General features: G+C 52.2%; 1 protein-coding gene across 1 annotated transcript; it reads left to right on the top strand.

Annotated features, from left to right (window-relative positions):
* Positions 1-903: 903 nt before the first annotated feature.
* Positions 904-17238, top strand: CR2 (complement C3d receptor 2). Its single transcript, XM_054395781.1, is given in 26 exon segments — positions 904-976; positions 1594-1782; positions 2301-2483; positions 2746-2928; positions 3114-3296; positions 3940-4122; positions 4385-4567; positions 4754-4936; positions 5519-5728; positions 6341-6532; positions 6782-6881; positions 7824-7909; positions 8407-8625; positions 8967-9149; positions 9261-9443; positions 9626-9808; positions 10418-10600; positions 11196-11387; positions 11632-11731; positions 12280-12365; positions 12802-12981; positions 14281-14463; positions 15740-15919; positions 16179-16208; positions 16815-16890; positions 17157-17238. Coding segments are annotated over 26 exon segments (4008 nt in total).
* Positions 17239-17487: the final 249 nt, after the last annotated feature.

Raw genomic sequence — 17487 nt, 5'->3', positions numbered from 1 at the left:
TTGTTTACATGGAACCTCCTGGGTTCCAGTTTGTGTCCGTTGCCCCTTGTCCTGTCACTGGACACCACTCAGATGAATTTGGCTCCAATAATTCTACTTTTTTAATCTGAGTGTAACCAGTCAAGTGCAATTCTGAGGTGTAAATGTTGACTCTGTAAATACTGGAAGCTCTTTGTCAATAAAAGGGATTAAAAGCCTTGAATAACAACGTGTCCTGCTGCTGGGCTTGGGTTCAGAAAGCACCTTCTGCAATGTGAGGTGGGGAGCTGGAGGTTGCTGCAGCTGCTCCTACAGCAGAAAGTCCTGTCCTTGGGTTTTTATTTGTCCTGCCTGTGGATTTTCATTCTTCCAGCCACTGGCAAGTGATGCTGCTGGCTGGATGAGTCCCAGAACAGCCAAAATTGAGTCAGGAGAGTTGGGATCCACAGCAAGGTTGGGCTGTGCACTGCACCTCCTGGCCTGAGCACCCATGGTCCTGAGGGACAGATGTGTTCCCAGCTGCCACCTGTTGTGTAGGGGGAGGGAATGCCCTGCTCTGCCCTTCCAGTGCTCCTTCAGCTGTCACCACTACCTGGGCACTTCCCTAACCAAGGATACTCTCCACCAAGGGCACAGTTTGGCTGCCAGCACCTCTGCACCCACCCCTCTCTCACAGACACCCCTGGGGCCCAGGGTTCCATCTTCTCCTGCCCAAAGCAGCAGCAGAAGCAGCCTGTGGGACCTGCAGCCTCCCCGGGTGGGGGTGGTGGCTGCACCCTCCCTGTGCTGCAGAGCCCACAGGTTCCTGTCCTGTGGCCCTGGGAAGCCCCACAGCTGTGGCTCCTTCTGCATATGGGGGGAACTGGGGTGTCCATATCTTCCAGCAGCCCCCCAGGAGCTGCAGTCTGTGCCAGGGACCAGAGCATGCTGCTCACCTTCACCCTCCACCTCCTGGGCAGCTCTGCATTGCTCCTGGCCACTGGGGCTGGGGCTCAAGGTAAGGAGACCAGCAGGTCTGCACCCCTGGGGCCTTCCTCCCACAGCCCTCCTCTTCACCATCTCTGCTCCTCTCCTTGCTGGTCCTTTCGCTTTTCTTCCTGGAGGCAGCTGGGAGCCCTGTGCTGATCCCAGGTGGACCACAGCAGACTGGTCCCTGAGCATCACAGAGCCTCTGAGCAACTCTGCTAATGAAAGAGACCCCCTGGGTCAGCACCAGGGCCACCCTCTGCCCTGCAGCAGCTGGAAAGGGAGTTAGGACCTTGCTACAGCAGGCTGCGGAGACTCTTTCACAACCTGCCCAGCCTCTTGTAACAAGGGAAAGTGCAGCTGGTTATGGGATGCAGCAGCTTGCAGCAGTGAGATGAGGAACTTGGCCCAGTGAGGGATGGGATTTGAGCTCCCTCGGGTTGAAAGTGTCTGCGAGAAACCAAGTCACACTGGGGTGAGGCAGGAGAGAGAAGTGGCAAACCAGATCTGCTGTTTGCCATGGCCAGGCTGAAAGTCTGCAGGGCTGGAAAGCCTGGCAGGTAGCCCGAGGTATCCCACAGCAGCTGTCACGGGCAGGGACACCCCCAGAGCCTGGAGGTGCATGGTTCCTTTCTCTCCTCTCTCCAGCTTCCCAGTGCCCGTTCCCACACATCCGCTATGGGAGGAGACTCTCCGCCGCTCGCTACTCCTACAGGGCCGGGGACTCCGTCAGCTTCGCCTGCAACCTGGGCTTCAGCCTGCAGGGCTCCCGCACCAGCAGGTGCCAGGCTGACCTCACATGGAGCCCACCTCTGCCAGTGTGCAAAAGGGGCAAGTGTCCTGCAGACAGCTGGGGGGGAAAGCTTCCTCTTGTGTCCTCTCAAACTTGCCGGGAAAGCAAAGCTGGGATCAGTCTGTCCTGGCTCTGCCCTTCTCCATTCCCTCTTCTCTCCTCTTTCCCTCCTCTTTCTTTTATCTTTCCCTCCTCTTTCTTTTATCTTTCCCTCCTCTTTCCCTCCTCTTTCCCTCCTCTTTCCCTCCTCTTCTCTCTTCTCTCTTCTCTCTTCTCTCTTCTCTCTTCTCTCTTCTCTCTTCTCTCTTCTCTCTTCTCTCTCTTCTCTCTTCCCTTCCCCTCTCCCTTCCCCTCTCCCTTCCCCTCTCTCTTCTCCTCTTCTCACCCTCCTCTCCCTGTTACCAGTGATTTCCTCTGGCCATGATCCAAGTGCAATCCCTGTGCAAATGGATCCCAGCCTGAGCAGAATTCAGGCTAGAACCCCAATACCATCCAAACAGTCCTAGCAGCACACAAAATACCAAACAACTGACCCCCAGGGCAATTCCTTTCCCCTCTCCAGAGGTGAGGTGTCCTCAGCCACCAAACATTGCCAACGGGCTGCACATTGGACACTCCTTGGAGAAGTTTGCCCAGGGAGTGACTGTGCACTACAGCTGCAAGGAGGGCTACCAGCTGGTCAGGAACGTGTCCATCAACTGCACAGAGACTGGGGTGTGGAGCAGGCCCCTGCCCCGCTGTGAAGGTGAGTGGATGCTGCACTGCAAGGAGTGGGGCTGCTGGAAAGGATGCTGGGTGCCATAGAATCACAGAATGGGTTAGAAGCAACCTTGAAGATCACCTAGTTCCAAACCCCTGCCACAGGGACACCTTCCAGGTTGCTCATGTCCTGCAGGAACAGTGCTGCAGGAAGAGTGCTTGAGGCAGAGGGCAGAAGGGAGGGGGCTGTGTGTGCAGGAGCTGTCCCTGCACTGAACTTCAAAGGCTGCTGTCCATGTGCCCTGCAGCCATCGGCTGTGAGGCACCCGAGGTGCAGAATGGGAAGGTCCATTGGCTGCAGAGCACCTACAGAGCTGGAGAGACTCTGGGATTCACCTGCAATGCTGGTTATGCCACAGAAGAGGGCACCTACGAGAGTCAGTGCCAGCCGGGGGGCACCTGGGACCCACCGGTGCCTGTCTGTCAGAAGGGTGAGTGTGGCTGCCCACAGGGTACCCCGAGGGCAGCCCTGCCTGGTGCCTGCTCCTGGCAGGCAGCAGCAGCTTGTGCAGGCTGAGCCCCCCCTGGGATGGGCTTCAAGGCAGCAAGGCAGCAGCAGCTCCCTGCCTTCCCCTGGCTCCTCTCTTGCTGACTCTGACTTTGTCTCCCGGTGCAGTCCGACCCTGCCCCATGCCTCCAGGGGTCCACAACGGCAACCATGACGGGCAGGGCAGAGCCTGGTTCTCCCTGGGGATGGCTGTGACCTACTCCTGTGACCCTGGCCACTACCTGGTTGGAAACCCTACTGTGTTCTGTAAAGCCTCAGGGAACTGGAGCAAGCCTGGCCCTCGCTGTGAAGGTTTGTCCATGGGCTGTGCCCTGGGGTGAGAGCCTCCCAATGTGTGTCTGAGCACTGGGGAGAGCCTGGGACCTTCAGTGAGAGATTAAATTCCCCTTCAATGCAGTCTTCAGTTCTGTGGTACACAAAGAACAAGCTGCCATCCATCCATCCATCCATCCATCCATCCATCCATTCAGAGCTGGCTACTAGTGCAGCATCTCTCCTGCTGGGACTGGGTGCTCATTACCCCACAGTGTGTGCCCAGGAGCTGGCACATCACTTAATGGGAGACCAAGTGGGAAGAGGTCTCCACAGCCAGCACCCTTCTCCTGGTGCTCTGGTGGTTGCCAGGCTGCAACATGGCAAGAAGAGCTAGCCAGTGAGGGTGCTGGGGACCAGACATGGGCAAGGGGCATGGCACAGATTTGGGAGTGAGACCAGATGGATTTTTTATTAATAATTCAACCTTCCTTGTCCAGAAAAGTCAGCAAAGAGACAGGGCACCCAAAGGCTGGCTGGCAGGACAGACCTGGCACTACCTGGGATGCCTCTGCCCTCTCTTTTGCCTTTCCCCATGCCTCACATGCAGGAGGTTGGAGCTGAGCTGTCTCTCAGGATCACCTCTCCCAGCTCTCATCCTTTTTTCCTCCTCCTTCTCCAGAGGTGAGGTGTCCTCAGCCACCAAACATTGCCAACGGGCTGCACATTGGACACTCCTTGGAGAAGTTTGCCCAGGGAGTGACTGTGCACTACAGCTGCAAGGAGGGCTACCAGCTGGTCAGGAACGTGTCCATCAACTGCACAGAGACTGGGGTGTGGAGCAGGCCCCTGCCCCGCTGTGAAGGTGAGTGGATGCTGCACTGCAAGGAGTGGGGCTGCTGGAAAGGATGCTGGGTGCCATAGAATCACAGAATGGGTTAGAAGCAACCTTAAAGATCACCTAGTTCCAAACCCCTGCCACAGGGACACCTTCCAGGTTGCTCATGTCCTGCAGGAACAGTGCTGCAGGAAGAGTGCTTGAGGCAGAGGGCAGAAGGGAGGGGGCTGTGTGTGCAGGAGCTGTCCCTGCACTGAACTTCAAAGGCTGCTGTCCATGTGCCCTGCAGCCATCAGCTGTGAGGCACCCGAGGTGCAGAATGGGAAGGTCCATTGGCTGCAGAGCACCTACAGAGCTGGAGAGACTCTGGGATTCACCTGCAATGCTGGTTATGCCACAGAAGAGGGCACCTACGAGAGTCAGTGCCAGCCGGGGGGCACCTGGGACCCACCGGTGCCTGTCTGTCAGAAGGGTGAGTGTGGCTGCCCACAGGGTACCCCGAGGGCAGCCCTGCCTGGTGCCTGCTCCTGGCAGGCAGCAGCAGCTTGTGCAGGCTGAGCCCCCCCTGGGATGGGCTTCAAGGCAGCAAGGCAGCAGCAGCTCCCTGCCTTCCCCTGGCTCCTCTCTTGCTGACTCTGACTTTGTCTCCCCGGTGCAGTCCGACCCTGCCCCATGCCTCCAGGGGTCCACAACGGCAACCACGACGGGCAGGGCAGAGCCTGGTTCTCCCTGGGGATGGCTGTGACCTACTCCTGTGACCCTGGCCACTACCTGGTTGGAAACCCTACTGTGTTCTGTAAAGCCTCAGGGAACTGGAGCAAGCCTGGCCCTCGCTGTGAAGGTTTGTCCATGGGCTGTGCCCTGGGGTGGCTCTGAGCTCAGGGGAAACCTTGGCCACTGCAACCAGATCCTGAGGGAAGGTTAATCCCACGTGAAGTGGTGCAGAGCAGGAATTAATTTCAGGGCTTCCTGTTGTGATGGTGGAGCTGGGGAGGTTTCTGAAGGTGTTGGGGAGGTTTCTGGAGGTGTTGGGGAGGTTTCTGGAGGTGTTGGGGAGGTTCCTGGAGGTGTTGGGGAGGTTCCTGGAGGTGTTGGGGAGGTTTCTGAAGGTGTTGGGGAGGTTTCTGGAGGTGTTGGGGAGGTTTCTGGAGGTGTTGGGGAGGTTTCTGGAGGTGTAGGGGAGGTTTCTGGAGGTGTTGGGGAGGTTCCTGGAGGTGTAGGGGAGGTTCCTGGAGGTGTTGGGGAGGTTTCTGGAGGTGTTGGGGAGGTTCCTGGAGATGTTGGGGAGGTTCCTGGAGATGCTGGGGAGCTTTCTGGAGATGCTGGGGAGCTTTCTGGAGGTGTTTGGCTTGATTGTTCCAATATTAACAGCCTGGTGGGGTTTGTTTTGCTTTGTCCTGACTCCTTTTGCACCCCTTTCCAGTGACTGTCTGCATAAATCCAGACCTAGAGAATGGATGGCAAGTTGATGGTCAAGGAGTATTCTCTGCACCTGGGCAGATGGTGACATTTCAGTGTCACAGTGGTTACAGCCTGCAAGGCAGTGCTAAAATCTCCTGCCAGGAGGATGGCAGCTGGCACCCTCCTGTTCCCACCTGTGTTAGGCAGCTCCCCAACAGGCTTGAACATGCAGGTGAATCCTGACCACTAACTGATTGATGTCCCCCTCCATCCTCTAACCCCGCTGAAATGATGTGATTCAACCCTCTGAGTGAAGGATTTAGATGGATCCTGGGATTAAGAACCTGATCCTCCAGAATCCTTTGGGAAAAATCTCTCTCTCTCTTTTAGTTTTGGGGTTTTTTTTTGTTTGTCTGTTTGGGGTTTTTTTTTTGTTTGTTTGTTTCTTTCAGGGTTTTTGTTTGTTTCAGGGTTTTTGTTTGTTTCAGGGTTTCTGTTTGTTTGGGGGTTTCTGTTTATTTGGGGGTTTTTTGTGTGTTTGCGTTTTTTTGTGTGTTTGGGATTTTTTGTTTGGGGTTTTTTGTTTGTTTGGGTTTTTTTTGTTTGTTTGGGGTTTTTTGTTTGTTTACAGGTTTTTTTTGTTTGTTTTTTTTTTTATTAATAGTGGCTATGTTAAACAGGAAAATAAACCTATTTTTACCAAATAGTTTATTCTGGTATTTTACCAACACCAAACACTTTTCCTTCTCCTCACAGTGTTCTGCACCCAGTGTGCTCCCTGTCCTTGCCCTATTCTCATCTCTTTTTTTTTTTTTCTTTTTTTTTTTTGCCCCTTCCTCACCAGGTGGTTGTGGTGCTCCTCCAAGGTTACACTTTGCTGAGCTAAATAAGGAGCATAGAAATGAGGTTGAGTTTTCTGTGGGGAAGACTGTGCAGTACCTGTGTCGACCAGGATATGTTAAACACCCAGGAAGGTCACCTACTGTCACATGCCTTGAGAGTGGAGTGTGGTCAGCAGCTCTAGAGTTCTGTACAAGTGAATAGCTCCTTGCTTTGGTGTCTCTTGCTCAAGAGGGGATTGGTGCCATGTTCAAACCCCCTTAAATGTTCTTCTGGTGCTCAAAGACAATGTGACTGGTGAAGCCATGTATCTTAATGCTGTTGGAAACCCATTTTTTGGGGGGGGAGGAACTGGAAATATGGACAGATAACTGCATCTGTTGAACCATGGTGGAGATATTAGCCTAAAATAAGGGATTTTTTTTTTTTTCTCCTCCTCCCTCAGGGCAAAAATGCAGTCACCCTGGGGAGCCTATGAATGGGAAAATTCTTGCCCTAACAGATGTCTTCTTTGGGTCAACAGTGGTCTATGGATGTGAAGAAGGGTAAGTGCTGGGCTTGGTTATTGCTTAAAGCAGTGAGGAGAGCTGGGCTGGGTCAGCCTCCCTTTTTTCTTCCTCCACATTCAATCCCAATCCATGAATTTTATTCAGAAGCCACTCTATGCAGGTCTGTACCTATTTAACACATACAAAGAGTGAACAGCTAGCAGCAGTGTGCCCAGGTGGCCATGAAGGCCAACAGCATCCTGGCCTGGACCAGCAATAGTGTGGCCAGAAGGACCAGGGAAGTGATTTCCCCTTGTACTGGGTACTACTGAGGCTGTACCTTGAAAACTGGGGTCAGTTTTGGGGCCCTCACTCCAAGAAGGACATTGAGGTGCTGGAGTGTGCCCAGAGAAGGGCAACAAAGCCAGGGAAGGATCTAGAGAACAGGGCTGGAGAGGAGCAGCTGAGGAAATTTGGGTTATTGAGCCTGGAGGCTGAGGGGAGGCCTTGTTGCTCTCTACAGCTCGCTAAAAGGAGGTTGGAGCCAGGTTGGGGATGGTCTCTTCTCCCCAGTAACAAGTGACAGGATGAGAGGAACCAGCCTCAGGTTGCACCAGGGGAGGTTTCCTTTGGATATTAGGAAAGATTTCTTCTCAAAAAATGCAATTAAGCCCTGAGCCAGGCTGCTGAGGGATGTGGTGGAGTCACCATCCTTGGAAGCGCTCAGAACAGATGTAGACGTGGTGCTGAGGGCCATGGTTTAGTGGTGACCTGGCAGTGCTGGGTTAACGCTTGCATTCGATCATCTTGGAAGTGTTTTCCAACCAAACCAATTCTGTGATTCTCTGTACTGTGAAACTGGCCAGGAAGGGAACTTCTCCTTCAGGACCACAGCTTTCGGGGTCAGCAGGGCTGATCACAGCACCCAGGGTGGTCAGGAGGAGGTAGTAACTCAACCTGCAAGGCCTTGGGAGGAATGTGCCACTCTTTTACCACCAGGCACAGGCTAATTGGACAGCCCAGGAGACGATGTGAGATCTTTGGTGGACGTGTTGCATGGAGCGGGGACGTTCCCATTTGTCAGCGTAAGTAGCTTCCAGCTCCAGGGGCTTGCATGGAGCTGATAAATATTTTCCAGCAGAGGCTGCCACATTTTTTTCCAGTCACAGCTTTCATGTGGGCATGAAAAATACCAGAAAGTTCTACACAAGTGATGGAAATGGCGTTTTGCTTCTTTATTTCTTTACACAGTAGCAAAGATCAAGGAGGTGCAACCTGCTCCAGTTGGGGATGTCCCTGCTGACTGCAGGAGGGTTGGATTAGATCAGCTTCAAAGGTTCCTTCCAACCCAGTGCATTCTATGGTTCTCTGGAGGTGGTTCCTCCACAGAGGTTTGCTCTACTGCTCTGCTTTCTGTCACAGAAATTGCTGGCCGGGGAGCTGAGACCCAGTTGCCTACAAGGCCTCCCCTAGGAGGTCACTTCCTTGCAGCTCCTCCATCTCTAGGACACGTGTTTGTGCCTCCCCACAACTGAGGGATTTCAGCTGTTGAATTTGGAAGCCTTGTTCTGCACCTCTGCAGGTATCCCTTGTGAGCCACCTCCAGACATTGCCAACGGGCGGCACACGGGCAGGCTGCTGAACGAGTTCTACTTTGGCATATCTGTGACCTACACCTGCAACCCTGGGTACCCCCTCCACGGAGAGTCCTCCATCCACTGCACCACCCAGGATGGGGAGAACGGAGTCTGGAGCGGGCCCCCGCCGCGCTGTGGAGGTAGGGCTGGGTGTGCTCGGGCACGTCCCTGGCTGCAACCTTCCCAACCCTACTGAATCGCAAGCCAGGCTGGTGGCTCACCCTGTTCACAACCACCACAAGTTCAGAGCAAGGTTTGTAGGGCCACAGATGGCAAGTGACCACTGTAAATGTCTAAGTAATGAGAAATGCTCATTCTCCATGTCAATGAGCTCAAAACCCAGGGAGGCTGGAAGGTAAGTGAGGGGAGGATGGAAATGGAATTCAGGGACAGCCTTAGTGGTCTGGGAGAAGGAAAGAAGGAAATGGAAGGGCTGCCTGCACCCTGCAGTGGGTGTGTGTGGTACCAGCTCTTCACCAGCTATGACTTTCCCCCCTCCTTGTAGTGCTGCAATGTCCTCCCCCTCCAAATATCACCAATGGCCATCACGAGAGCAAGGATGTGAAAGTGTTCCTCCCTGGAACGTCAGTGAGGTACTACTGTGACCTGGGCTATGTCCTCACTGGGAAAACAACAGTTTCCTGTTTGCCATCTGGAACATGGAGCATCCCTTACCCCCGCTGCGAAGGTGAGCTGGGAATGCTGTGGCCCACAGTGAAGGGAAGGCTGCATGGAAAACCAAAGGGACAACCCCCAGCTCCAGCAGCTGCTCCCACACTCTGCTGCTTCCCCCTTCCAGTGAACACCTGCACGAGTCCCACCATCCAGAACGGAGATGTGGCTGGAGGACAGGGCACTGTGCACCATCCTGGGGCCAACATCACCTTCCAGTGCCACCCAGGCTACCTGCTGCGGGGCAGCCATGAAGCCAAGTGCCAGCCTGATGGCCACTGGGTGCCTGCTGTCCCCACCTGTGAGCCAGGTGAGTGAGGCACACGGGGGTGGGAAGGAGGACAGTTGGGGTCACCCCTGTGCTGGAGGGGCCCTGGAGTCGTGTCCTCTGCCTCAACCATGTCACTTCAGGTGTGACAGTCTTTTGTTGTGTTCCATGTGCTCCTCCATGGGGTACAATCACTGAGGCCACTCTCTGCTCCTGCTCTCCAGCGCTGCCCTGTCCTCCACCTCCCCTCATCGCCAACGCCACGCACGGCGCAGTGCCTGGCACCAACTTCACCAGTGGCATGTCCGTGAGCTACAGCTGCCAGCCTGGCTTCTCCCTCCTTGGAGACCCTTCTGTCCTCTGCACGGCCTCAGGGAACTGGAGCCTCCCATACCCACGTTGTGCAGGTGGGGCTGGCTGCTGCCCTGGCACCCACGGCTGGCTGAGCACCCATCCTGGGCTTGCATGAGCCGGGAGCAGGCAAACCTGGAAACCACCCACAGAAGCTCTTTCAGTACCTGGAAGGGGCCTGCAAGGAAGCTGGGAAGGGACTTTTTACAAGAAATTGTGGTGACGGGGTGAGGGGGAATGGATTGAAGCTTGAGGAGGACAGATTTAGGCTGGAGATGAGGAAGGAATTCTTTAGAGTGAGGGTGGGGAGACACTGGAACAGGTTGCTCAGGGAAGCTGTGGATGCCCCTTCCCTGGAGGTGTTCAAGGCCAGGCTGGATGAGTCCTTAAGGAACCTGTTCTAGTGGGAGGTATCCCTGTCCATGGCAGGGGTTTGGAACTGGATGATCTTCAAGGTCCCTTCCAACCCAATCCATTCCATGATTCTAAGAGTCTATGAACTGGCACAGGGAGGGGGGAACTGCACATCCATGACAGCCATGGGTCTAAGCCTGCTTCCAGCACCTACAGGAGCTGTGTTCACTTTGGTGGCTCTGTGCAGGGATCTTCCCTGTCTGCTACCCTGCCCATGCCATTTTTTACTGTGTTTTGTCCTCTCTCTTCAGTGCTGCAATGTCCTTCACCTCCAAACATTGACAAAGGGAATCACAACCGCCAAGACTTGGAGGTTTTCACTGCTGGGATGGTTGTGAATTACAGTTGTGAGCCTGGGTACAGCCTGCTGGGAGAGGCATCCATTTACTGCATGGACTCTGGAAACTGGAGCCTCCCTCTTCCTCGTTGTGCAGGTAGGCTGTGCATGCAGGATATGGATATGGATAGTCTGGGAAGCCTGTAGCACTCAGCTTTTCCCAAAATGTGGAATCCTTGAGTCTTCCCTCTTTGTTTTCAGTTTTGTTATAAGTTTTGATCTATGCATCCTTAATATAGATTTAAAACCAGCTTTGCCCAGCTGATATCCCAATGGGAACAGGCTGAGGGAGATGGGGTTCAGCCTGGAGAAGAAAAGGCTCCAGGGGGACCTTAGAGCTGCCTTCCAATACCTGAAGGGATCTGCAGGAAAGCTGCAGAGGGACTTTTCATGAGGGTGTCTAGAGACAGGACAAGGGGGAATGGTTTGAAGCTGAGGGAGAGCAGGGTTAGACTGGAGCTTAGAAAAAGTTCTTCAACAAGAGGGTGGTGAGACTCTGGAATAGGCTGCCCAGGGAGGCTGTGGATGCTTCCTCCCTGGGGGTGTTCAAGACCAGGCTGATTGAGGCCTTGAGCAGCCGAATCTAGTGGAGAAGTGTCCCTGCCCCTGGTGGGGAGTTTGGAGTAGGTGACCTCTGAGGTCCCTTCCAACCTGAGCCATTCTGTGTTTCTCTGTGTTTTCTCTCCTGATAGGTGTCTGCGGTGCCCCTCCCAACCTGACCTTTGCTGTGCTAACTGAGAAATACAAAAACCTGACCGAGTTTCTCGTGGGGGCCACTGTGAGATACAGCTGCCAGGCAGGGTTTGTGAGACAGCTTGGAGTGAGCCCAGCTCTGACCTGCCTGCCAAACCACACGTGGTCGGAAGCACAAGCGTTCTGTAAAAGTGAATAGCTCCATCCATTTGGTGTTGGTTGCTCTGAGAGTTGTCTGAGCTATGTTTATGGGTTTCTTAAAGCAGTTCTTTAGCAAAAGAACTCATCCATGGCTTCACCAGTCACATCCTTTGGGCACCTCTTGGGCATTTTCCAAATGGCACCTTGCATGGTTGTCTGAACGTGGAACAGATCCTTTCGCTGCCTTCTCGTAGTGTGAGAGAAGAGTTTAAACTCAGCCTTGTTCTTTCCCAGGGAGGAAATGTAAATACCCAGAGACACCAAAGAATGGCAGAGTTGTTGTTCTGACAGATCTCCTTCTTGGGTCAGTCGTGAGCCACGCGTGCGAGGCAGGGTGAGTCCCACTCTGTCTGTGCTGACTCCATTGCTGAGCTTGGTGGTGGTGGTGGTTCCAGGCTCAGAGCCCACTTCTCTGTGGGGCCATTCTCCCAGAGCTGCTCTTTTGGTTCCAGTTCTGCCATAGCTGCCTGCTCAGGAAACGAAGAAGTGTGTCTCATTTTTCCCTGCCTGTCTGTGCTCAATGTATTATCTTGCAAAGCTTGAGTTTCAGTCTGTCTTCTCAGATGGCCACCCAGCAGGACCTGAGCATGTGCTGCAAAGAGGTTCCAGCAGTATGGAAATCACTTGGGTCTGAGTCTTGATTCAGCACCTGACCAATCTAACCCAGAGTAATTTGGGATCCTTGCTCTTCCTCTTGGACCCTGGAAGAAGGAACTTGGTGTCTTTCATTCCTATGTCTCAAAGTAACAGAAACACCTCAGTGACCAGTCAGAATTCGGAGGCTGCAGACGGAAAACCTCTGGGGGTACTGTCAAAGTGGGAGGGCAAAATCCAAGCTGAGTGACTTGGTACCAACTGCTATTTCTGTCTCTCTCACCCCAGGCACCGACTGGTTGGACAGCCTCACAGGAGATGTGAGGTTTTTGGACCTGATGTTACATGGAGTGGTCTTCTCCCCATTTGTCAAAGTAGGTCACTACTAGAGCTAGCCCTTAAAAAGTGCCCAGGGAGGTTGTGGATGTCCCCTCCCTAGAGATGTTCAAGGCCAGGTTGGGTGAGGTCTTGAGCAATCTGGGTTGGTGGGAGGTGTCCCTGCCCATGGCAGGGGGTTGAAGCTGGATGATCTTGAAGGTCCCTTCCAACCCAACCCATTCTTATTCTATGATTCTGTGTATCCACATTATTGTCTACAGGCACAACACTATAATTAATACACACAATAATATGGTAACCCCAGAAGCTAAAGGAACATAAAGGAGCTCACACCCCTTTAATTCTTGAAATTATTCCTATGTGAGTCTCCAAGTGGTACCTCTGAAGCTCCTCTGAGCAGTGCCACGTTAAGGCATGCACCCATGACAGCCTACATATGGCTCCCTCCCAGACAATGACTTTGTTTTTCAGAGGTGACCTGCCCAGCCCCAAAGATCAGGAATGGGAGAGTGTCTGTTCCTAAACATCCCTACACTTACACAGACACTGTTAGTTTTAAGTGCCACAAAGGTTTCACCTTGAGAGGCAACCACACAGTCCAGTGCCAAGCCAACAAAACGTGGGATCCACCCATCCCGGTCTGTGAGCAGGGTAAGTGTCAGCACTTGGACTTCACAGCATGGCAGGTTCCTCCTCAACTGCTCCAAGCCATGCCCTGAAGCCAGAGTTGGCTTTATTTTCCCTGTTGGCTCCAAGGACTTTTAAGGAGATAGCAGAAACTGTTCCTTTTACTGCTGCCTTCCTTCTCATGCAGGGGGTGAGCCAGGTTTTGGGTGATGCTGTAAGTACAGAAGTGATTTGCGCTCCTCTCTGCCTGCTTCTTGCAATCCCTGTTCCACATTTCCTGAAAGTGAGAACTTTGGGAGTTTCATGGCAGGACACCATCAGGGAGGAGTGAAATTTTTGCTGGAAATGTATAGGCAGGGTGATGAAAACTGAAGGTGAATGTGTACCTTGTGTTTGCTCAGCCAGATGTGGATTTTTAACTCCTAGTGCGGCCTCCAGGTGGAATGGCAGAACGTTATCAGCATCCTGGCACCACAACGAAGCCAGGTTAGTCTGTTAGTAGAGGATGGGTTACTCAACACTCCCTCCTCCTAACCAACCCATCCTGCTCTTTGCAGGGAAGAGAGGGAATTGCACTCTCCTGTTATTGCCTTTTTAGCAACTCAATATCGCTGCCTTCCCTGCCTCTCCTCCAGTCTTTCTCCTCCTCTCCTTCTCCTCCTTTCTCTTCTTATTTTCTTCTTCCTCTCCTCCTCTTTCTTCTCCTTTTTCTCCTCTTTTCCCTCTCTTCCTTGCTCCTCCTCTTTCTCTTCCTCTCTTTCTCTTCCTCTCCCTCTCCTCCTCTCTTTCTCCTCCTCTCCTTCTCTTCCTCTCCCTCTCCTCCTTTTTCTCCTTTTATCCCTCTTCTCCTCTTTCTCCTCCTCTCCCTCTCCTCCTCTCCCTCCTCCCTTTTCTCCTTTTCTCCCCTCTCCTCCTCCTTTCTCGCTTCCTCTCCTCTTTCTCCTCCTTTTCCTTTTCCCTCTTTCTCCTCTTTTCCCTTTTCTCCCTCTCCTCCTCTTTTCCCTTTTCTCCTCTTTCTCCTCCTCTCCCTCTCCTCCTTTTTCTCCTTTTCTCCCTCTCCTCCTCTTTTCCCTTTTCTCCTCTTTCTCCTCCTCTCCCTCTCCTCCTTTTTCTCCTTTTCTCCCTCTCCTCCTCTTTTCCCTTTTCTCCTCTTTCTCCTCCTCTCCCTCTCCTCCTCTCCCTCTCCCTTCTCACTAGTGAAGTGTCTGCCTCCTCCAAGCACTGCTCATGGGGAACACAACAGTCATTTCTCACTTTCAATGTCAGAGCCCATGTGTAGTCCATCAAGTCCACACTGCTGTTTGTCTCTCCCTGACTTTCCAGTTGTGAAGTGTCCCCATCCTCCAGCCATCACCAATGGGAAGCTCAAAGGCAACATCTCTGACACTTTTCCCCATGGAGCATCCGTATCCTACAGCTGCAATCCTGGTTATTCACTTGTTGGGAATGCCTTCATCAGCTGCCTGGGGTCAGGAACCTGGAGCCAGCCTCCTCCTCAGTGCAAAGGTGTGTTTGTGATTAGTTTGCTCAGATGGCTTGAAATTCCTGGTGGCAGAACCAGACTCCCTCAGAGCTGAGATGCTCCTACCCTTGAATCATCTTTGTGGCCCTTCTCTGGACTCACTCCAACAGCTCTGTGTCCTTATGATGCTGGGGACACCAGCACTGGACACAAATTGGCGGTGGGGGTCTCACAAGAGAGTTATCAGGAAACAAAGGGAGTGATTACATCAGGGAAGTTCTCTCTGCTGGCTGGTTTGTAGATGACCTGAGCCTGACCACTGCCTTCTCAGCAAATGCCTCATTTCCTGTGACTTGGCACTTGTGTGTAGCTGGCTCTGAAGGTCACCAGGCAAACCCAATACAATTCCACCAGCGTCACAAGATTCCTGCTGTGGGTGTTCCTGCAGGGAAATCTGGCCGTTCACCAGAAGAAGCTCAGGGTGCTTCCTTGAGGAAGTTGCACCCACCTCAGTGACTCAGGAGTTGAAATGGAGATAACAATGAGAGGAAAGAGAGTACCAAACAGTTATGTAAATGAGTCAGAGGCCCTCTAAAGGAAACAGTCACACAGAAAAGATTCTCCCTGCCAGTCCACATTCTCATAGTTTGCAAGTGCCCTTAGTAACCACTATGAGTGAAAGTAAAAACAAACATTAAGGAAAAAAAACAGATGTAAAATAAAGGATAAAAGTGACCTGTTGACATCACCCCTTTGATCTCTACTGAGAACCTCCTCCTCCTCCTCCACAATTCTTGGGCTTGGACGAAGGTGATTAGATGCTTAAACTGAGGCAACTAACCGAAGCTTGAGGAGAGCAGATTTAGGCTCTGAGCTGGGACAGGGGAGATTGAGACTGGAGATGAGGAAGAAATTCTTGACAGTGAGGGTGAGGAGACACTGAAACAGGTTGCCCAGGGAGTTTGTGGATGTCCCCTCCCTGGAGGTGTTCAAGGCCAGGCTGGGTGAGGCTTTGAGCAACCTGGGCTGGTGGGAGGTGTCCCTGACTATGGCAGGGGGTTGGAACTGGATGATCTTTAAGTCCCTTCCAACCCAAACCATTCTGTGAATCTATGAAATATTCACATGTGGGGGAGAGACACCCACCACCTTCTCTGGCCACAAAGTAAGGAGTTACCCTGTGGAATAAGAATTAATTTCTGGTTCTACCCAGGAAGATTTTAAGAACAGTATCTCAGATAACCCAGAGCTGCATTCTCCTATTTTATCTTCCTTCTCATTAAATGCCTTTCTTTTCAGTGGTGTTACTTTTAATTTCAGAGATGAGATGTGTATTCCCAGAAGCTGAAGGTGTTAAGAAAGCCATGAAAGGAAACACTTATCTCCCTGGGACTAACATCACCCTTGAATGCGATGATGGTTACAGGTTGGAAGGCACCAGTCAGATTCAGTGCCAAGAGGACTTCAGCTGGGACCCTCCTGTACCAGCCTGTAAACTGAGTGAGTGAAATGTGAATTGAAGCCAAGACTAAACAGAAACACCTTTAAAGCATGACAATGTCTTTTAAACAAGCAAGTGTGGGGGGAAAAAAAAAAGTCTACAATGGTGTGGGTTTAAGATCTCCTGCATTCTAGGTCTGAGCTGTAAAAGCTTTATTGAGAAAGTGATTAACTTTCTAATTAATTTTGTGATTAACAGCTCAGAAACACCAAATTTTCTTGTAAGAGTTTGCTGACTTTTCTTTCTTTCTCCCCTTAGCGTCACACAAGTCTGACTCAGCAGCCCTAGGTGAGCAACTCAGAGCCACTTTTGTGGCCAGATCTTTATGCAGGGGCCTCAGTGGCACTATTTCCTTTGCTTACTTCCATAGAATCCCAGAATGGTTTAGGTTGGAAGGAACCACAGAGATCATCCACTCCAACCTCCCCACCATGGGCAGGGACACTTCTCAACTAGACTCAGCTGCTCAAGGCCTCATCCATCCCTTGGCCTTGAACATCCCCAGGCAGGAGGCATCCACAACCTCCCTGGGCAACCTGTTCCAGAGTCTCACCACCCTTGTACTTCAGTACAAGCTCCAGTCAAACCCTGCTCTACATCAGCTTCAAACCATTCCCCCTTGTCCTGTCTTTAGACATCCTCATGGAAAGTTCCTCTGCAGCCTTCCTGTAGGATCCCTTCAGCTATTGGAAGGCAGCTCTAAGGTTCCCCTGGAGTCGTTCTCTCTCCAGGCTAAACACCCCCAGCTCCCTCAGCCTTTCCTCATAGCAGAGGAGCTGCAGCCTTTGGATCATCTTTGTGGCCCTCCTCAGGACTCACTCCAACAGCTCTGTGTCCTTATGTACTGATGTGCTCTAAAACACACAGTGAGAATTACAGACTCCTCTCCCTCAGGAGCTGCAGCTGCTGGAGTCCTGCTTCTTCTGGGGGCTGGCATTGTCTGGAAAATTCTCTTGAAGCAGAAGGAAGGGTAAGGTGTTTTTCTGGATGCTCATGCATGTCCTTTGCTGCCATGTTCCTAGTTTTATACACTTTATAGGACTGAAATATTTGCCTGAGCAAGCCTGGGTCTGGTAAGTTTTGCCTCTTCAGCTCACACTGGCCAACTGCACAAGGCACAGCAGCCTAGAACTGCTGGTGTGGTTGTGGTGTTTTATTTCAAGGCTCTCTTCCTTCAAGGAAGCCAAACTGAGTGTTTTTGCAAACCCATAGACTGTTTTCTTCTTTGTCACTCAGCTCTTATCACACATATGAAAACCACCACTACCAAATCCCTCTGAACCAGACACCTGACCAGAAATCTGGATGTCTTCCATAGAAGGTATGGATTTGTATTCCTCAACTTAAAATATCAGCTAGAGCTGCAAACCTGAGTTGTTCCAATAAAGTCACTCAAGTTTCCCCTCCACCTCTGGTAAAATGATTTCTTTTGCTACATAAACCACTTCTTCCTCAGCTCCAGTCTAACCCTGCTCCCTCTCAGCTTCAAATCATTCCCCTTTGTCCTGTCTCTAGACACCCTTAGGAAAAGTCCCTCTCCAGCCTTCCTGCAGGATCCCTTCAGGTA

The sequence above is a fragment of the Indicator indicator genome, chromosome 35 (genome assembly GCF_027791375.1).
Source record: "Indicator indicator isolate 239-I01 chromosome 35, UM_Iind_1.1, whole genome shotgun sequence".
In the NCBI taxonomy this organism is placed as follows: domain Eukaryota; kingdom Metazoa; phylum Chordata; class Aves; order Piciformes; family Indicatoridae; genus Indicator; species Indicator indicator.
This window is presented reverse-complemented; position numbering and strand designations above follow the sequence as displayed.